The sequence below is a fragment of the Carcharodon carcharias genome, chromosome 22 (assembly GCF_017639515.1).
Source record: "Carcharodon carcharias isolate sCarCar2 chromosome 22, sCarCar2.pri, whole genome shotgun sequence".
Lineage (NCBI taxonomy): Eukaryota > Metazoa > Chordata > Chondrichthyes > Lamniformes > Lamnidae > Carcharodon > Carcharodon carcharias.
In genome coordinates this window covers 45,127,670-45,150,823 of record NC_054488.1, presented here as the reverse complement: position 1 = coordinate 45,150,823, position 23,154 = coordinate 45,127,670, and the positions used below count along the sequence as shown (strand labels likewise).

Sequence of the window (23,154 nt, the reverse complement as noted above, 5' to 3'; positions counted from 1 at the left end):
ACATCAGTCATAGGGAAATGCTAGATGTTAAGCCATCATTTATTGCCCATCTCTAACTAGCCTTGAGAAGATGGTGGTGAGCTGGTGGTACACCCACAGTGCTGTTAGGAAGGGAGTTCCAGGATTTTGACCTAGCGACTGAAGGAACGGTGATATATTTCCAAGTCAGGATGGTGAGTGGCTTGGAGGGGAATTTCTAGGTGGTGGTGTTCCCATGTGTCTGTGCCTTTGTCCTTCTAGATGGTAGTGGTCATGGGTTTGGACGGTGCTGTCTAAGGAGCTCTGATGAGTTCCTGCAGTCCATCTTGTAGATGGTTCACACTGTTGCCACTGTGCCAATCTCTGTGCTTTGTCCTGGACGATGTAAAGCTTCTTGAGTGTTGTGAGAGCTGCATTCATCCATGGAAATGAAAAGTATTCCATCACACTTCTGGCTTGTGCCTTGTAGATGGTGGACAGGCTTTGAGGAATCAGGAGGTGAATTACTCACCCCAGGATTCCTAGCCATTGACCTGCTCTTGTAGTCACAGGTTTTATATGGCTAGTCCATTTCAGTTTCTGGTCAATGGTAACCCCCAGGATGTTGATAGTGGGGGATTCAGTGATTATAATGCCATTGAACATCAAGGGGCGATGATTAGATTCTCTCTTATTGGAGATGCTCATTGCCTGGCACTTGTGTGGCAATTATAAAGGATGTGATGACTGGACACTTAGAAAATAATGGTATGATTGGACAGATTTATAAAAGGGAAATCCTGTTTTATATACCTGTTAGAGTTTTTTGAGGATGCAACAAGCTGAATAGATAAGGGGAAATCAGTGGATATGGTCTATTTGGATTTTCAGATGGCTTTCAATAAGATCCCACACAAAAGGTTAGTAATTAAAATTACAGCTCATGGGATAGGGGGAAATATATCAGCATGGACTGAAGATTGGTTAACGGACAGAAAACAAAGAGTAGGAATAAACATCAGGTTGGCAGGCTGTGACTAATGGGGTAACACAAGGGTCAGTTTTTGGGCCCCAGCTATTCACCATCTATAGTATGGGAACAAATGTAATATTTTCAAGTTTGCTGAAGATAGAAAACTAGTGGGAATGTGAGTTGTGACGAGGATGCAAAGAGGATTCAAGGGGATTTAGGCAGCCTAAGTGGGCAAGAACATAGCAGATGGAATATAATGTGGAAATATGTGAAATTGTCCATTTTGGTAGGAAAAACAGAAATGCAGAGTATTTCTTAAAGGGTGAAAGATTGTGAAGCGTTGATGTCCAAAGGGACCTGGGTATTCTTGTTCAAAAGGCACTGAAATCTAACATGTAGGTGCAGCAAGCAAGTAGGAAGATGAATGGTATGTTGGCCTTTATTACAAGAGGATTTGAGTACATGAGTAAAGAAATGTTGCTGCAATTGTATAGAGCTTTGGTGTGATCGCACCTGGAGTATTGTGTACAGTTTTGGTCTCCTTACCTAAGGAAGGATATACTTACCATAGAGGGAGAGCAACTAAGGTTCACCAGACTAATTCCTGGGATGGTGGGATTGTCCTATGAGGAGAGATTGAGGAGACTGGGCCTGTATTCTCTAGAGTTTAGAAGAATGAGAAGTGATCTCATTGAAACATACAAAATTCTTACGGGGCTCAATCGGGTAGATGCAGGAAGGATGTTTCCCCTGGCTATGGGGGTCTAGAACCAGGGGACACAGTCTCAGAATAAGGGGTAGGCCATTTTGGACTGAGATGAGGAAAAATTTCTTCACTCAGAGGTTGGTGAATCTTTGGAATTCTCTACCCCAGAAGGATGTGTCATCGAATATATTGAAGACAGAGATCAATAGATTTCTAGTTATTGAAGATATCGAGGAATATGGGGATAGTGTGGGGGAAAACAGCATTGAGATAGAAGATCAGCCATGATCTAGTTGAATGGTGGAGCAGGCTCGAGGGGCCAAAAGGCCTACTCCTGCTCTGTTTCCTATGACCCTATGATCATAATAGTCCACTTGGTAAATTAAATTTCTCCTCATTTCTCCTCAGCATCTTTTGCCAATTATATTAAATTCATGTTCTTTGGTTACCAGCTCTCCTGCTAATGGAAACAGTTTTGTGTGCACTTCATCATGCCCCCTCATGCTAATTCTGCCTTCATGTATTTTGCACGTAATTGGTTCAACACGTACATTTACTGAATCGCTTTTGCTGTTGTGGCATAACTTAAGTACCTGTTGTTGACACAGATTATACATCACTACTGAACTGTGCTGAATGCTAAAAGTGGACAAGAGTGATTAAAAGTAAACAGCAGACTTTATCTTTGCTGCAGTAATGTTTGTAATTAAACTAATTCTTTTATTTACTCTGAATTTTATTAGAAAATACTGCATAGTCAGCACAGTATTAAGACCCGTTAGGCTTCACTAAAAGTAGTTTTGCTACCAAACCCTGCTTTTTGAGCACTTTTTGTCCTTTCAATGTTTTTTCCGAAGGTCTTGACTGGTACTGGGGTACAGTTACACAAATGTCACTGATGCTTTGCTGCTCATTTTCATATCTCAGTATAAATGCTGTGAAGCAAAATATCCCTGGTGGGGGGTGGTGAGGGGGAAGGAGTGTGTAGGTTCTGGCATAAGCGCCCAAATATGTTCACCCGTGACCTTCCCCACTGACTCTGCTTGAGTTAGGGTAAGGGGTGGTCCACTAATTATAATGAGATAGCAATTAGGAATGGTAACTCCTCCCTTTCTAGCCAAGAGATGCCAAGACCAATTTTGGCATCCTGGCTAGAGAGGCAGAAGTTACCATTCCCAATTGCAATACTGTGCTGTCTAATTTCCAATAAAATTCACAATAAATAAAAGAATTGGTTTAATTACAAACATTACTGCAGCAAAGATATAGTCTGCTGTTTACTTTTAATCACTCTTGTCCACTTTTAGCATTCAGCACAGTTCAATGGTGATGTATAGACCTGAATTTTCAGGCGGCGGGCAAGCTTGGCAGGAACAGGCAAGGGCAGGCCCGGAGCCGATTACTGCCCGCAATTGGCTCCTCACCACCATTTTACATGGGCAGGCCAATTAAGGCCTGCCCAGTGTAAGACGCGAGCAGTAGCACTCAGCACTACCTGTGCGGGCGGGGGGAGGAGAGAGAGTTGGGACCAGCGCTCTTTTACACATTCTTGCGAAAGAGCGCTTCAATCTCCCTGAGGCACAGAGCTGCCTCATATATTAAATACTTGGATTAAAAATTTATTTAAACGTGACCCCTCATGTGACTTTATAAATAGGAAAAATATTTTATTAAACTAATAAAATCTAGTGGTGAGTTTCCTAAAAAACGCGAAGGCCGCTTGGCCTTTTCGCCTGCCCGCCAACCTTAAGGTTGGCCGGGCAGCGTTAACAATTACCTTAATCGCTTTCTCAATGGCCTTAATAGACTGTTCAAATATCGGCGGACACGCAGCCAACTCCGGTGCGCTCCTGCCGAATAAAACATCATGAGACAGCGTGATGACATTGGGGTTCAAGCCCGACATCATCGCGTGTCATTTTATGCATTGGCATGTTGGGGCCTCCCCCGCACATCGACTGAAAAATCCTGCCCATAGTCTGTGTCAACAACAGGTACTTGCATCTCATTACTGTGCCCTCAAGCCAGAATCATGCCCCCACATCAAATTTACCACCCACGCTGGCTTGACTTCAGATTGGTGTGCTTTGCGACTGCATTTACTGGGCTATATCGCTCTGTGATACATTGGGTGGCGCCTTTAACCACTGGGCAATCAAGAGAGCCACAGAAATCCTTTTCTTAATAATTCCAAAAACGTAGCTTTCAAAAGATTTTTTTTTAAATTTGATCTTAGAATCAGGTTAGCCATATAGTTTTGATTAGAAAAATTCTGATTTTTCACTAGGTCATATACAAACTAGTAAAAATAAAATTGTTTTTAAAAAGGCTACCATATAATTACTGTGATATGTTGAGCAATGCAAATTGGCAGCCTAAGAGTTAAAAGGGGAAGTCTTCACTAATGAATTCCATTGGGTTTTTGTGGGCGTGGGTTTAGTGCGGGAGCAGTATGTAAGGATTTCATTTACAAACATTGCTGGGCTGCCCAGAAAAAAGGGACTAAATACCTGTAATTATCTAGACTATAATTCAGTTCTTCACCACATACTCGCAGTAAATGGATCTTTTGCAGAAAACAACTGAAAGCAACATGAAATCCCAGCTCCTTGTCTTCTTATCTCTCTTCTGTTTCTGGACTGTCATCTCTGAGGTAATGTCTTGGAATCTTTGCATGTCTCAACATCTGGACTTATTTGGTTTTATATCCTGTACTGTTAATTATTATACAATTCTTAAGTTTGGTTGGATCTGCAGTAGATTCAATTACGTTAGAAGCAAATAGCTTGTAATGTCTTGATCCATGCAAATGACAGTCAGTCCTGCTGTGTGCAAATGCAGTTATGTGCAAGTTTCCAGTCCATCTGCATGTATTGCACAAAACACTCTGTGTGCTTTGTTGTTTGTGATGCACACTGCTCAATATATGACTTGCTTTTATCGACTAATAGATGGTAGGTTTGAAGTACAGATGTGTACATGGTGCTGGGTTTGTTTAGGGTCAGCATGTGGACAAATCATGAAGCTGGGAGTATGTGTATGATCCCAGGATCAATGGGTGATGATGAGTATTTACTTACCTCTGTTTCCATTTGTAGAAGGGGATCTAGCATTGAGGCGTATTTCACAACATGAGCACGCATGCCCTTAGGAGAGAACTGCGAAAAGCGGTGGCATTGGTACAATGCAAAGTGAAAGAAAGAAAGACTTGCAGTTATATGTAGCATCTTTCACCACCTCAGGACTTCCCAACGCGCTTTGCAGCCAATGAAATATTTTTGAAGCACGGTCACTTTGGTAATGTAAGCGGATGAATGTGGAAGTTAGTGTTCATGTTCTAATAGAAGAAATTGAAATGTATGAGGACATACTTTTCAAAAAATATAAGAAGGTGAAGCATCTTGTGTTTTGAACATTTACCTTTCTTCTTTATGGTAAAGAAGTGGCAAATGTAACTTGTTGTTTGTATGCTGGCATAATGTTGTGTATAATAATCCATATGAAGAAAATATATCCAATGGCAACAGATGTTGATCACAGATGTACAGGAAAGTGGGATGAGTAGTGTTGTATAAGACCATAAGACATAGGAGCAGAAATTAGGCCATTCGGCCCATCGAGTCTGCTCCATCATTCAATCATGGCTGATAAGTTTCTCAACCCCATTCTCCCGCCGTCTCCCAGTAACCTTTGATCCCCTTACCAATCAAGAACCTATCTATCTCGCTTTTAAATACACTCAATGACCTGGCCTCCACAGCCTTCTGTGGCAATGAATTCCATAGATTCACCACTCTCTGGCTAAAGAAGTTTCTCCTCATCTCTGTTTTAAAAGGTCTTCCTTTTACCCTGAGGCTGTGCCCTTGGGTCCTAGTCTCTCCTACTAATGGAAACATCTTCCCCACGTCCACTCTATCCAGGCCTTTCAGTATTCTGTAAGTTTCAATCAGATCCCCCCTCATCCTTCTAAACTCCATCGAGTATAGGCCCAGAATCCTCAAAGTTCCTCATATGTTAAGCCTTTCATTCCTGGGATCATTCTCGTGAATCTCCTCTGGACCCTCTCCAAGGCCAGAACATCCTTCCTGAGATACGGGGCCCAAAATTGCTCACAATATTCTAAATGTGGTCTGACCAGAGCCTTATAAAGCCTCAGCAGCACATCCCTACTTTTATATTCTAGTCCTCGCGAAATAAATGCCAACACTGCATTTGCCTTCCTAACTACCACATTAGCCTGCAAGTTAACATTAAGAGAATCCTGGACTAGGACTCCCAAGTCCCTTTGCTCTTCAGATTTCTGAATTCTCTCCCCATTTAGAAAATAGTCTATGCCTCTATTCTTCCTACCAAAGTGCATGACCTCACACTTCCCCACGTTGTATTCCATCTGCCACTTCTTTGCCCATTCTCCTAACCTGTCCAAATCATTCTGCAGCCTCCCCGCCTCCTCAATACTACCTGTCCCTCCACCTATCTTTGTATCATCTGCAAACTTAGCCAGGATGCCCTCAGTTCCTTCATCTAGATCATTAATATATAAAGTGAAAAGTTGTGGTCCCAACACTGACCCCTGCGGAACTCCACTAGTAACCGGCCGCCATCCTGAGAAGGACCCCCTTATCCCCACTCTCTGCCTCCTGCCAGACAGCCAATCTTCTATCCATGCTAGTACCTTGCCTCTAACACCATGGGCTCTTATCTTACTGAGCAGCCTCCTGTGCGGCACCTTGTCAAAGGCCTTCTGGAAGTCCAAGTAGATAATATCCATTGGCTCTCCTTTGTCTAACCTACTCATTACCTCCTCAAAGAATTCTAACAGATTTGTCAGGTATGACCTGCCCTTGATGAAACCATGCTGACTTTGCCCGATTTTACCATGCACCTCCAAGTATTCTGAAATCTCATCCTTAATAATGGGCTCTAAAATCTTACCAACAACTGAGGTCAAGCTAACCGGCCTGTAATTTCCCGTCTTTTGCCTCACTCCCTTCTTAAAGAGGGGGGTTACATTAGCGATTTTCCAGTCCTCTGGGACCTTCCCTGACTCCAATGATTCCGGAAAGATCACCACTAACGCCTCCACTATCTCTTTAGCTATCTCCTTCAGAACTCTGGGGTATAATCCATCTGGTCCAGGTGATTTATCCACCTTCAGAACTTTCAGTTTTCCTAGCACCTTCTCCTTGGTAATGGCCACCATACTCACCTCTGCCCCCCCGACTCTCTTGAACTTTGGGGATGTCATTCATGTCTTCCACTGTGAAGACTGACGCAAAGTACCTATTCAGTTCCTCCGCCATTTCTTTGTTCCCCACTACTACTTCTCCAGCATAATTTTCCAGAGGCCCAATGTCCACTTTTGCCTCTCTCTTCCCCTTGTAAATCTAAAAAACTCCTGCAATCTTCTTTTATATTACTGGCTAATTTACCCTCATATTTAATCTTCTCCCTCCTTATTTCTTTTGTAGTTGTCCTCTGTTGGTCTTTGTAGGCTTCCCAATCCCCTGGTTTCCCACTGCTCTTCGCCACATTGTATGCTTTCTCTTTAGCTTTTATGCTGTCCCTGACTTCCCTTGTCAGCCATGGTTGCCTCGTCCTCCCTTTAGGATGCTTCTTCTTCCTAGGGATGAATTTTTGCTGTGTCTCCCAAATTACTCCCAGAAACTCCTGCCATTGCTGTTCCACTGTCTTTCCTGCTAGGCTCATCTCCCAGTCAATTCTGGCCAGCTCCTCCCTCATGCCTCTGTAGTTGCCTTTATTCAGCTGTAATACCGTTACATCTGATTCCAGTTTTTTCCTCTCAAATTGCAGGGTAAATTCTATCATATTATGGTCACTTCCTCCTAAGGGTTCCTTCACCTTAAGCTCCCTTATCAAATCTGCCTCATTACACATCACTAAATCTAGAATTGCCTGTTCCCTAGTGGGCTCCACCACAAGCTGCTCCAAAAAGCCATCTCGTAGACATTCCACAGATTCCTTTTCTTGGGATCCACTACCAACCTGATTTTCCCAGTCTACCTGCATATTGAAATCCCCCATGATCACTGTAACCTTGCCTTTCTTACACACCTTTTCTATCTCTTGGTGTATCTTGTGCCCCACATCCTGACTACTGTTCGGAGGCCTGTACATAACTCCCATTATGTTTTTTTTTACCTTTGCGGTTCCTCAACTCTACCCATACAGATTCTATATCAGCTGACCCGTCATCATTTCTTGCTAGCGATTTAATTTCATTTCTTACGAACAAAGCAACCCCACCCCCTCTGCCAACCTACCTATCTTTTTGATAGGATGTATATCGTTGGATATTTAGCTCCCAGTCCTGATCCCCTTGCAGCCATGTCTCCGTGATGCCCACCACATCATACCTGCCAATTTCAATCTGCACCACAAGCTCATTTACCTTATTTCGTATACAGCATGCATTCAGATACAACACCTTCAGTCCTGTATTTCCCTTACCCTTTCTCATTGTTGTCCCTTTATCTGATGTGCTTGAAGTTAGATTCCTAGCCCTTTCTGTCCTATTTTGTGTTCTGGAGACTTTAATAGCCTCTCCTGGGCTCTCCTTTCTTTTCAGTTTTTTCATAATTTTCCATGAAGTTGAATCCACAGCACTCCCCCACCCCCCCACCCCCACCCCCCACACGCTAACCTGCTGCTTTGTTTCCCATTAGTCATGCTTCTTGGAGTTTTACCCTTCCCTTTCCACCCTGCCCACCTTTCTAGTTTAAAGTCCTGTTGACCACCCTATTTACCCTATTCGCTAGAACATTGGTCCCAGATCAGTTCAGGTGGAGACCGTCCCATGTACAGATCGTTCCTGTTCCAATACTGATGCCAGTGCCCCACAAAATGGAACCTCTCTTTCCCTCACCACTCCTTTAATGTATGATGGAGTAACGCTACAGTGCTGTGATAAAGGAATGATTTTATAATGTAGATGAAAACAATGTTGGGAAGCTAGTGTGATTATTAGAATTGTGAGGCTCACTGGAGAAATAACATCATGTTACAGTGTGTGGGAGGATGCCATTCAAATCACAGTCTCAGTTAAAATTCATGTTTCAGTCAGATAGTGAATGACTAATATTGGCTGAGCCTTCTTCAGGTGCAACATGGAATGGAAATGAGAGGCCACACTGAAAATACTGAGGAGAAGTTGGAAGTAGATCTACTTCTGATCACATCGCTACATTTCTTGCCTATTGACTACGGATGCTAAGACACCAAAAATAATTTGCTGAGAGCCGCAAACCAATGATGACAACCGTTCAATGCACTCTGATATAGAATTTCTTTTTGTCAGGTTTTGTACAAGAACTTAACGTAAAATCTGGAGCTAAAAAGTGCTGTGCCTGCAAAAGAGGATTTTGGACCTATATGAACAGGGAAACCCAACTATATATTTCCTTAACCAATCAGATTGAAGAATTGTTAATGAGCAGAGCTGAATCTGAACCAAGACGTTTCAGTTCGAATAGTGTCAGCGGTAGCTCAGGGGGGTTGCACACTTGCCTTTGAGTCACAAGGTTCCAGATTCAAGTCCCACTGCAGGACTTAAGCACAAAATTCCAAGCTGACACTTAAGTGCAGTGCTGAGTGATTGCTGCACGGTCAGAGGTGCTGTCTTTTGGATGAGGCGTTAAATCAAGGTCACTTTGGTCCTTTCAAGTGTACATAAAATATCCTGTGGCACGATTTGAAGAAGAGTATCCTAGCTAATAATTATCTTTGAATCAACATAACAAGGAAAAAGGTTGCATTGCTATTTATGGGAGGTGGCTGTGTGCAAATTGGATGATGGATTTCCTACTTTACAGCAGTGCCAAATTTCAAAAAGTGCCTAATTGACTGTAAAACACATCTGGTGGTCATGAGAAGTGTTGTATAAACGTAAGTTTTTTTTATATACTAAATTCAATGTCAAATCAAGTATAGCAATCAAAATAGAGAAGGAAAGAAAGATTGGATTGAGAGAGCGAGAGAGAGACAAAAGAGGCAAAGAAAAACATTAAAAAAGGTTAACTTTTAAAATTTCCAATGATAATTAAAATCAAAAGGAATGAGACTCCATACTTGTAAAAGTTAATTTTAAGTGCCAGAGAGGTAGTTCGCCAAAACTTGCCATGCTATTAAAAGGGTACTTTGACTGAAATGGACAAGTCCCAACTTTTTATGACATGTTTAATGAGTACTAATCAGAGAAATGCAGCAACTTCATGCCATTCCAATATCAGAGACCAGGCGAGTCTCTGATCAAGCTGCTGTTATCACACAAAATTTGGAGAAGAAAGGCAACTTGGACTGTAACTTCCTAATTTATGCATTTACCTACCCTTTTTTGGTTACTGCAAGTTGCTGTCTGATTCTACATAAATAACACAGAGTGCTCTTAGCCTCATCATTCTTTCCAATGTAAAATTTGGCCCAATAATTTTAACTCACTTTTAAATCCCAAAAGAGCTTATCCAAAGCAAAAAATCATTCTAGTATTCTATGGGAAGCAAAAATACCTGTTAATATGACCTGGCACACTTCAAAGTTCATCTTGTACAGTCTATTTTTAATTTGCCACTTAATTCCAATGATCTGATAATTCAACTTTTTTAACACTAATTTCTCAATTTGCTGTTTATTTGTTTGATTCAATTAATTGAATAATTAATTTTTAGTGTTAAATTGAATTTTCAGTAGTAGACTTTATCCTTACAGGATAGTTTCACGAACCACAGATAATGTGGCCGTGGTTTTTAAAAACTTGACTTTAAAAAAAAATTGTTTTTTCTTCTTCAGCGTACAGTTTGGAGATTCTTCCCTCTGCACAAGATTTGGGAGAACTGTTTAATTGATCAAAAAGAGAGGAAAAGATCAATCTTAGTATAGTTTGCATAGTCCATTATCTGCGCACTTTGTTATTTCCCTCACATTAAACCATTCTAAACCATAAGTTTACAAAGCTTTAGAAAATCTGTCTGATGGAGTAGAAATGGTAAGAGGAAAATATGAATCTACTTCAGTTTTTTTCAATATAAGCACCCCAACAGCATGAAAACAACATTCTAGACAGAATCTCTAGTTAATGTATGTATTTAAACAAAAGAAGGGTTTGGAGTATCAAAGATGGTGGCAGTTATCCATTCCTGTTGCATGCTTTCATTAATATAATGATGTTTTGAGCATTTTTAAAGTATCGAAAAATATTTGTTGTAAAAATGTCAATGACTTTTAATTACCCCCCCGCAAAGTGGACCAATAAGCCTCTTTGGATGATGTTTTATATGAAGTTATTGCATAGGCTTAGTCTATTTTGTTATTCCTGCAGTCTGAGCAGACACCATTTCTCGATGGAAGATGGTTTTTAGGTGCACTAGACATGGTCTAGTAAAATGATACAGGGGAACATTGTTAAACAAATAGAATTGTTCCATATTGAATATCTAAATTTCCCACAGTTACAGTAATAACCATTTCAGAGCTTCTTCCTTAACCCATCAAGCAGATGTTGAAATTTTCTTTTTACCACAAACCCAAATAAATTTGGAAAATATTATTTCGGGACTTTGTCGCATCTGTTTCAGTGTCTGAGCTGCCAAATCACAGTTCAATTGTGAAATTGTAAAACTATATCCATATTCAATGTTACTGTGCAATGTGCACATGAGCTGCATTCATTTTCTAGTCCCCAGACCTATGATTTTTTGGGAACAAATAAATGTATTCTATTTTCTATTGAAATATTATGGCTAGCTACCATAATTTCAATCCCCAACTTTCCTTCCTTTTTAGTTCTCCAGGGCTTGTAACAAAAAATAAGTTTCTTCTTAATTTTCCATAGGAAAGATGAATCCATGAAGGAATTATTAACTTATTGCTGACTGATTTAATCAGTGTTAGCCTAGGTGTGATATTAATATAAATTTGAGGTAAAGATATTTTATGAATAGTTTATAATGTAATTCTGATGAACAATAGTGTCTTTGATTCCAGTGCAGCCCTTAATGAGACTAGGGGCAGGGTTTCTGGTATTTTGTTTCTGTATTTCAGAAACAAGTACATTCATTTCTGATAACTTGTAATGCTAATGCCTGCAGCTAATCTTCTTGTTGCTTAGGAGAATCACAACACATGCTGCATGCACCTAAACATACTCCCACACAGGTCACATGAATGTGTGCCAGCAAGTGACACAATTCACACAGGATCCCTCTGGCTGCTATGCAGGTAGCAAATTGTATATACCATAGAACACTGGATTCCATATGGATTACTTCTAAGTGGGTTACCTTTAAGCCTTCCTTAATTAATATGGTTACTGCAGTTAATATGTAGAAAAATGTTCTTGATTGCCAATGTTCATTGTATGTACATGTATCTCATGTACATGTATCTATTTTGTTCTCTTTTTCCCTCTATTAATTCAATCAGCATGTTTTTTTTCCATCTCATTCTTTTTTATAAAGACTTTACATATAATATTAGTCATTTTCCTGTTGCATTTCATGACAGAACCTCTACAATTTTTACCTTTGCTTCCTTCAACAACCTCAGATACACCCTATCCAGATCAGGTGACTTTTCTACTTTGAAGGCTGCCAACCTTTTAAGTACATCCTCGTTATCTATTTTAACATATCTAATAACAATGTCTCCTCAAGTACTGCTATCAAGTACTGCTACACTGGCAGGATCCTCAGGAGGAATTTTCCATCCCGTCAAAGTCAACAGACTTTTGAACGGTTTGCAGCATTTTACAGCCCCACCCCCACCGTGATGGGGCCAGAAAATCCCGCCCCTCTTCTCTTGTGAAGACAGATGCAAAGTAGTCGTTTAGTACCTCAACCATGCCCTCTGCCTCCAAAAGGATATCTCCTTTTCTCTTATTTCCTTCTATGGTTTCTAAATTGATTTTGATTCTCTACTGTATTATGAACCTTACGCTTGTCTTTTTAACTTCCATATCCTTCATCATCCAGGGAGCTCTAGATTTGGATGCTCTTCCTTTTCCTTCATGTGAATATGTATATTTTGTACCTGAACCATCTCCATTTTGAAGGCCCCTCATTGGTCATTTACTGCTTTGCCTACCAATTTTTATTTCAATTTACCTAGGCTGGATCCCTTTTCAACTGACTGAAGTTAGCCCTCCTCCAAGTAAATTCTTTTACACTTGATTGTTCCTCATCCTTTTCCATAACTGTTCCAAACCTGATATAATGATGACCAAGTACTTTCCCACTGAAACATACTCCATTTGCTCCTCTTCATTCCTCAGAGCTAGATCCAACAATGCTTCCTTCTCTATGGGGTGGAAACAGGCTAAATAAGAAAATTCTCTTTTACACACTTCAGGAATGCCCCCTCCCAACTCCCCCACTGCCCCGGCACCTTCCCTCACTTAGTCCTTTACTCTGTTACTATCCTAGTCTATGTTAAAGGAAGTCCCCTAATATCACTACTCTTTACTTCACTTTTCTGTCATTTGCATGCAAATTTGCATCTTTAGTCCCTTCCCTTTATTTGGTAGCCTATGGTTTACACCGAGTAGGGTATTGGCTTCTCCATTGTTTCTTAATGTCTAAATGTGAATTTATAATGAAAGTTTTTGCAATCGTAAGATTTTTTTTACTGCAAACCTGCAGAATCCAAGAGTCAGGAGAGTTCAGGCCACATTCTTGAATATTTATATGTCTTGTCCGATACCATAATGTGAATCCATTAGCTTATATTGGAAGTATGTTGGTGATAGCTCAACTGTCATCATGGTATAAGATGCATGATTTCATGAGAAATCAGTCCAACTTAGAAATATTTAATGTTTGTTGAATAATTTATCATTCTGATTTCATTGTAACCTCTACAGGAAAATCACATTTGCTGAAATATAGCCTTTAAAATTAGTTTTAGACCAAAGTTAATTTCAGTTCTGTGGGACAGTGGTTTGGCTCTGTTGTTTGGGCAGGGGAGGAAAGTGGTATAGAGTTACCGACTGTATCTTTCCATTTCTTTGCAACACTTTCAATTCTTGCAACTTCTTATGTTCTTGTGTCCTAATGTGTTGTTTCAAACTGTTCCGTTATGTGGAACTTTGCCTCTGTTTCTCCCTAACTCTTGTTGCTTCACCTCTCTTCCTTGCTATCTGTTTTTCTGGTATTTTATTACCTTGCCTTTTAATTTTGATCAGTTACCAAGATGCATGTTTTCTTTTTTTAAAAAAATAATGTGTTCCTGTACAACAGCCAATTGCTGGCATCACAGCTGTGCTTTGTGAGAATTACATAGAATTTAGAGTACAGATACAGGTCTTTCAGCCCAACTGGTCTACGCTGGTGCTTTGGCCCCACAGCAGCCTCCTCCCTTCCTACTTCATGTAACCCTTTAGCATATACCTTTCTTCCTCATATACATCTCTAGCCTTCACCTAAATGGATCCATGCCTGTTAGCTCAACTACTTAGTGTGGTGTAAGTTCCACATTCTAGTCACTCTCTGGGTAAAGATGTTTCTCCTGAACATGTTATTAGATTTATTAGTGACTGTCTTATTGGCTGTAAAGCATTTTGAAATGCCCGGCGGTCATGAAAAATGCTACATAAGTGCAAGTCTTTCTTTTTTTCCTCAGCTTTCTCTTTTGTAGAGCAAAGCGTCCCGGATAGTTATGCAAGTAAAAGAAAAACAGCGTGTTCAGTAATGTAATGTAGACAAGTTCTGCAGTATAGCAAAAATGCACCATTTCCTGATCTCCATTTCAGAACCCAGGACACACACGCACACACACACACACACACACGCACACACGCAGACACACACACACGCACATACACGGACATACACACATGCACACACACACGCACATGCGCGCACACACGCACACACACGCACACACACACACACGGACACACACACACACACACACGCACACACGGACACACACACACACACGCAGACACACATACGCACACACACACGCAGACACGCAGACACACACACACGGACACACGCGCACACACACACACACACACACACACACACACGCACACACACACAGACACACACACACACACACCTGTAACAATAGTTTCCAAACAGCAATGCACCATAGTAAGGAAATGGGGAAAATAAAGCAGTAAGATTTAAATGACTGATAGCTTTTAGGAATACTCAATATGAGCAACAATATAGCAAGCGATAATTGGAGGAGCACCATTTTTAAACACAATTTTACGTCTAAGCCTAGTTTTATATTTCAAGTGCACCTGTATATTTTACCTCCGTCTCTCTATAATTGTTTTTGGATCTGTTATGGGATTATATGTCATTTCATTTTATGTGCTCTGTAGCAACACTTTGGTGACTCAGGGAACTGCGGCAGAAGAGATTCCAGTAAAGCTGTTCACTTCTCTTTCACCTCTTCAGTGTGGCGAAGACAGGTTGCACCCTGCTGGATCTTTGCACTTTTGATGTCTAGTTTGGTTTTCTGCCCGAGGACTACAATTTCCCTTTAAAATCCCAAATGCAGTGAAAGCTTAAGCAATAACAAATGACTTGGTGCAAGAAATGACTCATCCTAAGCATGGGTGAACAGCATCATAGGAAAGTGTGCAAGCTACTTCTCATTTTAAGTAATGTACAAACCCGTCTTGCAGCCTTGTTTTCTCTTATTTTATCTGGGGTGGGATGGGGGGGTGTGGGTGTCGGGGTGGTAGTGTCAGCTTCACATCACCTGCAACCTAGAGATTGAATGGGGTGACTTTATTCTCAGGCTTCTATCAATCCCAGCCTGAGTTAGTAAGAGTGACCCAGGAATGACTCTCCTAATTACCTCTCCCCTTTTATGGCCTCCACTTGGCACCTTTCAACACAGTTGTGGCTGAGAGTTGGAACTCAGTTACATGGAGGTAAAACATTATTCCCACTACCTGATGGCATAGTGCATTGGTTCCCCTGTATTTTACTAATCCAACTTTTAAAGCTGATGTAATATTTTGTAGGACAATGTAATGAGAGTTAAGGTGAGTTATTTAGGGCCTATCAGAACAACTTAAACAACAAGAATATTTTCATTGTTCAGGTAACCAATAGGTCATGCAAATTAATGCTTAGTGCTTTAATATATTAATATGGTTATTACTTCATATCCTAACCTGCATCTTACATTCCAGAATTTTGTTGAGCCAAAGGAATCCATTCCACATAAGACGTTAAGTTGGGGGTGGGGGTGTGGGGGGGTGGGGGGTGGGGTGGTGTCTGGTAACAAGTCAATATGCTGTAGTCTGGCATGGTAAGCTGGAAGTTCATACACATGATAGTGCACTCTGAGTTCCTGATCTTGCCTGGGCTTCCAGGGATGTGAGTCCTCAGGCAGAACAACAAAGATCAGAGCCAATTCTTACACTTCTTAACAGATTGCCTCAAGGACAGATTTGGTAGAAACTTGGGAACAGCTGGTTCTGCTATCTGACTGCTATCTTTGTCAGACAGCGTGGAAGGGGAATTACAAAAAAGAGAGGAAAATTACTTTGGGGTTGACGATAAACATAATTTAAAGGTGAAACACACTATCTTCCACATACATGCCCCTAGGAAACTAGCAGTACCCAACTGTGTTGCGAATTACTTACCTTTGGAAGCCAGGCGTCCACATTTCCTGGCATAATCATTTTCAGGAAATGTTTATCTGCATTCTTGGATTAAAATCAATACTGCCACCTCTACTCAGGACATCTCTCATTATCTCCCTCCTTCTGCTATCCTTCAGATGACTGACTGTACAGTGAGTGAGAAATCTCTTCATGTTAGGAATTCCCATCCATGAGTGTGATGGTTCCCAATCCCTTGGAGCAACTAAAGGCAGGAGCCAAAAGTGGTACTGGAAGGAGAGATGGAGAGCTGGATGTTATGCCAAGAGGAAAGATGAAGAGAGTGCTACTATGACTATTGGACAGAGGCTGAGCGATAGCATATCTTTGTAATTAGGGCCAAGAAAGGAAAGTTGAAGTGGCGAATGGGTGCCTATTTAAACTCAGAAATGGCAGGGAGACTGTGTATTTGTGAATTGGGAAGAGAGAATTAGAGGGTGAGAAATTAATTTAAATGGGGGGAGGTTAGATGGGGAGGAGATTTCTACTGTATTCCAACCCCATCCCTCAGTATGGAGTACAATTGTGATCTTGGTGCAGGAATTTACGAGAAGAGAGTGCCTGTGACTATGAGACTTGGAAGAAAAGAGTAACGTTGCTAATGTTGTTTTGTCTAAGCTCTGATAATTTTTTTTATCTGATGGATGTTACTTCCTCTGGTCAAATTCCCAGCTTTGACACATATTGTCTAAATCTTATTTACATGTACACTTTAACAAGAAATATTATCATACAGTTGTCAAAAGTGGCAATGCAATCAGTTTTCCTGGCACAAAGTTGCAAAATGTTCCCTCGTATTAAAAGTTGGGCACAACATGTTAGGACATAGATTGCAAATGGCCTGTGGAAGGTGTGGGCATGATGGATGTTCTGTGAATTCTATTTCCCAAAATTACAGTCAGTGATATAAGATTTGTTGGAATGAATTATTTAATCTGTTCATAATTGCCAATGTTCCCTCATCTTTCTGGATTTGTAGTCTAATCAAGAACTAGAAGCATTCACATTCAACGATGGCAAGTGCTGTACTATCTGCACTATTGCTCTATCTGCCTTAATATCTTGCACCTGGACCCCATTCATCAGTCGTGCATGATGTTACACAAACGGCAATGAACACTGACTATTGCATCTGATTCCATGACTCCTTTTGACTATGATCATGTTGTGCTTGAACTTTAGCTTCAGTAATATTTCTTTCCTGCACCCATACCTCTACAGTGTGGCGTTACAATTTCCAGCGTTTATCATCGTTCACTCGGAGTTAAGATTTTTAACCAGTTATTCAAGTTGATACCAGAACATTGAGTGGTAATTTGGAGAAGTAAAATGTGCACAAAGCACACTTTATGAGTCTTTATCTGTGGTGCTTTCCCTGTTTTAGAGACTTGATTATGTCTTTCAGAGCAATGAAATACCACTGGTAATTTTCAATTAGTACACTCTGTACAACAAGTATTCAATTGCACAACCAGCTTAGCAGAAGTGCTGTGAGGTTCCTACTTTGTTGTCAGAGAGCCCTGCTTCGTACTGCTAGACGTGATTTAATAGCTTTCAGGGATAAGACCTCTACTTCCTTTGTCAGGATATTGCTGAGGAAAATAGTTCCAAATGCAAGCCAGAGTTGGGGCATCTCAACAAGGTCAACTTTTCTTTAAAATAATGTTTTCTTGTGCTGAAACTCTCATTATACAGCTCAGCTCTCACTTTGCAGACTCTAATAATTGTTTGGTAGTACAGAACTTGAGGATTATTGAAAAAAGAGACTTTTTTTGTTGTCAAGTCGACTCTGATTGGTGGAGGCATTGCCATGGGGAATGCACCAGTCGATACTGGCTGACAGTTAACTGCCAAGCCTTGTTTGAAATTTAAACCAGACAGCTTGACTCTGATTGGTCAAGACATTGCCTTGTGGAATGAACCTGCGAATGGCTGTCACTTATTTTGTGTAACTGAAACAAGCGGAATGTGTGTACATGTTCTTTTTGTCTGTAAAGAACAGAGCACTGTGTATGTGGCTTCCAGTACACACAAATACACCACGCTGCGAGCCTGACTGACAACCTTAAACTGTGGAAACACAACTAATGTTGGACACTGTTTGGAGTTTTGCAATCATGGGCTGGTTAGGTAGTATACATATCTTGCCTGTTATGCACAGCAGAAGGGACAGAGTCCACTTGCCAACCAATCAAGACTCTCTTCTCATGCAATATAAATATGTTATTTCCCCCTGACATTGGTATTATCTTGTGAATTGTCCTGATGAGTGTAAAACGAAAAGATTTGACAAAAAATGTCTCTTTTTTTTCACCAATTTGCAGATTCTGTTCATCAATGCAAAAGAAATGCTCTTTTGACAGTATAAATGTGAAAAGACAGCTGTCTAACCCAAATGGAGATTTAAAACATGCAATTGGCCCAAACCTAAGTATAGGGTTGTGCCAGTTAAAGGGGTAACCACAATCCTTTCAGCTTATTATTATTTTTACAGAGAAGCATTGTGACTGTGGACCTGATCAGGTTTATAGAAAGGGAAACTTTCTGTTGTAAACAAGTTTAAATGCAACCAGCTCATCATTAGTCATAGCCTCTACTTATTCATGGTGTGGTGGGTGGAGATTGGGTGGATGGGGAGATAGACGACCATCAGAGGGAACTGATGATTGAAGGTGAGAGATTCTCTGAACAGAAGCATTTATTTGAAAGGGAACCACTCCAGCTTGAAATTTTTCTAAACACCTCTACCTGTGTAAATTATTAAACAACGATTGCCATAAATGGGTTGAAGGCTGGGCCTTTATTCTCTGCAATATTTTGGGTTAGTGTTGTCCAAGTGTAACATTTAAATCTGATTACAGTAAATTGATTGGCAGAGAATATGTCAGGTGATCACAGGATCTCTCACTACCTTGGGTAGCAGAAAATACTACATTGTCAGGCCATCTTATAAAGGCCAAATGACTTTTCTGGATCTAATTACAAGTAAAATGATACCTTGAAGCCTTAGGCCGCTGAACAGCACAAGTTTTCATTAACTAATAGTAGGTGCATTTGTAGGATTGATTGATGCATGCAAACCGACTAGACTTGTTTAAAAATAGTCTGTGGTTCTTCCGCATGAACATTACAATTTTTCTGAAAGACATGTCAATGAAATTGAGGGCAAAATCCCAGCTGCTAAGCTAGCATGTCATCTGCTGCAGAAAGTTCACAGGGTCCGGGGGTAGGTAACACTAGAATTGGGCCTTCAGTGGTGTGGGAGTATGTGTGAAATGTCTCTCTGGATATGTTCGTGGAAACTGGCTGGACCCAGGATGGGGGCTGTGGGTGAGACAACGGGCGACTTCCCCTCTTCTTAAAAGCTGCAGACTATGGGGCGGAATTTTCCTGCCGTTCCAATCACAGAATCCTCACGGTGCAGAAGGAGGCCAATCAGCCCATCGAGTCTGCACTGGTTCTCTGAAAAGGTACCCCACCTAGTCCCACTCTGCCGCTTTATCCACAAAATCCACCTCATTCTCTCTTTCCAGGTAGCAATCCAATCCCCTTTCGAATATATCTCGATTGAACCTGCCTTCACCACCCTCTCAGGAAGTTTGTTCCAGACTCCGCCCAACCCCTGGCTGAAAAGAAAATTCCTCAGACACTTTTACTCCTTTGGCCAATTATTTTGAATTTGTGCCCTTGAGCTCTTGATGCTCTCTTAGGTGGAAACAGTTTCTCACTATTTAACCTGTCTGTACCCCTCAGGATTTTAATACCTCTGTCAAGTCTCCTCTCAGCCTTCCTTTCTCCAAGGAAAACAGTCCCAACCCCTCCAATCTATCCTCATAGCAACAATTCTTTACCTCTGGAATCATTCTTGTGAATCTCCTCTGTACCAATGCCTTCACATCCTTCCTCAAATATGGCACCCAGAACTGGACGCAGTACTCCAGATGAGGCCTAACTAGTATCTTATGCAATCGATTGCCCACAGATAAAATTGACAAACACTGGGGTCAGGCATCATGGCAGGCATGAGCAGACAATGTGGCAGGAAGGCCAAAACTTGGTTTCGCGTTGTCGTGAAACCAGTTTGCAATCGTCTGTTCCACCCATCAATGGCGGGCCTCGTTTCCTGCTACCACACATCGGGAACGTCATTTTAATACATATGCATTTCATTATAAACCCTGCTCGCCGGAATCATCACCCCCCTCGCCCCCCCCACCCCCCACGTCAAATTTACTGCCCATGTCGGCGGGAAAACACACCGGTGCAGAACGTGTCTTGACAAATGTGATGTGCTGACGTTGGGACTTACCGGACACCTGAGGAGCAGAAGATGCTGGAGCCTTACAGCACTGGGAGTCTGTGCATGCTTGATGGATTTATACGGACAGGGCTCCACCTCAAAGCAGCTCACGCAATGTGGAAGGTCACCATTGAGGGTCTGCTGCAGGACATCAGTGCCTTGGCCATGGTCTGCGATGGATAATCATCGAGGAGTGAAGAGAAAGGTGTAGGCTTGACTGGGAGAGGAAGGTGCAGGAGGGGGTGATGTTGTGAGGGGGGTTGGAAACAATAGTGTCGGGGGTGGGGTTGGAAGGGGAGGAAACGATGGTATCGAGGGGGGAGGGAATACGAGGGGAAGGAGGCTGTAATGGGGGAGAATATGGCAACTGGTGGGTGGGCAGAGATGCAGGTCAGCTTAGATGGACAACTGAAAGCGAACCCCAGCAGGCAGCATTGAAAATGCTCAGGACATTGAGATGAGTGTAATGGAGGAAGGATCCATGTGTGTGGGAGAGTGCTTGCACAAGGCTCCGAAAGATCCTGCCACACATACAATCCTCCCTCCAAATCTCTTGTGAGCTGGCTGATTGGCAGCTGAACTGCTATTGGATGGGGCGGGGCGAGGAGGTGGGGAGGGATTCAGGGGGAAGACTCGTGAAGCCTGTAAATGTAGCTGAAAGACAACATTACATATTATTCAGTGAAAGTGAATATATTTTAAAATTTTAAAATGACAAAATGTGTTCACCCATGCAACCACAATTCTTAACTTTTCTAGGCCTAACAGTTGTTCTAGGTGCTGCCCTGACATCCGCAGCAGGGATGGAGACAGCCTGTGCAATGGTTGGCCCTGTTGCCTCTGACAACTTTGGGTGCATCCTCTGGAGAGCCGAGGCTTCGAGGGCCCCAGCTTTCTTCGCCTGTCCTCCTGGGAGCCAGCTGCTGCCCTGTGGTGACAGAGGATGAGGTTGAGGAGTTCACAGGCAAAGGGGACTCAGCAGGAGTGGACAGCCTCTGAGGTTCCTGAGTGAATGACCCAGGGGTGTCCAGCTGCCGGTCTTCCTCCATTCAGGTGCTCAAGGGCCCTGGCCTGACCCTTTGAGGAATGTTATTGCTCATTATTTTGAAATTAAAAATATGTCCCATCTCATGACATAGTCACATGAGGGGACATTTCATTAAATTTTTATAGTCTTTATTAATTTTTTAAAAAAGTGCTTCAATCTCCCTGAAGAAGCTCTGTGCCTCAGGGAGATTGAAGCGCTCTTTCACGTACATGCGTAATCTGCATGCTAGGCCCGGCTCTCCCCTCCACCCCCCCCACACACACACACACACACACAAATGGGCTCAGCACTTCCACTCGTGATCCATGCAGGATGGGGCTTAATTGGCCCACCCACGTGAAATCACGGTGCGGAACCGATTGCAGGTGGCAGTCAACTTCCCAACTGCCCCCACCTGCTCCTGCCGAGCCCGCCTGATGAGGGCAAAATCCTAGCCATAGTGTTATGCCCACAGCTAAGCCTAAGCATGTCCTGAAGGATTTGAATTGATAGGTTTAGGAAAAAACAGGAAATGTACATAACTCACATAGCATAAAACTAGGTTAGATGTCAAGATGTTTCCTTTTTCATGAGAGTTGATAACCTTTGGAACAAATTGCTAGCTCATGTAGTGAATGCATATTCACTGGTCAAGTTCTGGTTGTGACTGATAGCACTGCATATAAAAAATATTTGGAAGACAGGGTGATGTACCTTAAAGTCATGGTGACCTCCTGGAACTTGTATTGATCAGCAGAAGGTTAGAGAGGAATTTCCCAAACTGTTTCCTCACCCACCCTTCTCCAAGTTCTTTTCTCTCCCAGATATTACTTGGTTGCTGGCAGATAGGGACCATTCAGGTTCATGATGTTTCATTATAACATGACTGTATGGCAGGCAAAATGGATCAGATGGTTCATACCTGTCCATCATTATCATATGCTCGTAGTGTAAATCTGTTTCACTGACATTCAATTGTGGGTAATCAAACTATCTGCTCATTACTTGATTTTCTTGTATATTATTTGTTTGAAAATGATACGGAAAACTCTCTTTCGCTCTCTCTTCTGATCTCTTAATATAAGATTGGGATATAATTGAAACCTAGAGAAAATCTTTATTGCTGGCTCCATATTTATTTATATCCCTTGGCATTCATAACTGTGTGGTGTCTCTCTAACAGCAAATGCCAAAAAGCATGAATCTGGAAGAAGGTCTCCCAGAGGACGTGTTGAGGATGATTGCTCAAGCAGACATCAGAAGTATTGATGACCTGGAAGACCTCCTGGGTGTTGAGGCCAAAGGTCAGTGGTCTACAAAAGTATTACTAAGAATTTGCAAGGATGATACCAGAACTGAGAGGGTACAACAATCAGGAGAATCTGGGGCTCTTTTCTATAGAAAGCAGAAGACTTAGAAGTGATCTGATGGGGGTTTTTTAAAATTATGAAAGAGTAGACTAACAGAAGATGTTTCCGCTTGTGAGTGAGTCCCAAGCTAAAGGTAATGTATCTAAAATAGTTACTAATAAATATAACAGGAA

The 23,154-nt window shown here is 41.6% G+C and overlaps 1 protein-coding gene across 5 annotated transcripts in view; it reads left to right on the top strand.

Annotated features, from left to right (window-relative positions):
• The first annotated feature begins 4,063 nt into the window (after positions 1-4,063).
• LOC121293593 (platelet-derived growth factor subunit A-like) overlaps positions 4,064-23,154 on the top strand; it is a 65,799-nt gene continuing 46,708 nt past the window's right edge. For 3 of the 5 annotated variants that reach the window (XM_041216675.1, XM_041216676.1, XM_041216674.1), the window contains exons 1-2: positions 4,070-4,290; positions 22,795-22,915. In XM_041216675.1, the coding sequence (XP_041072609.1) occupies positions 4,198-4,290; positions 22,795-22,915 (214 nt within the window). In that variant the 5' untranslated portion in view covers positions 4,070-4,197. Of the gene's footprint in view, positions 4,291-22,794; positions 22,916-23,154 lie in introns of those variants that run through there. The other 2 variants (XM_041216679.1, XM_041216678.1) reach the window with 2 other exon arrangements.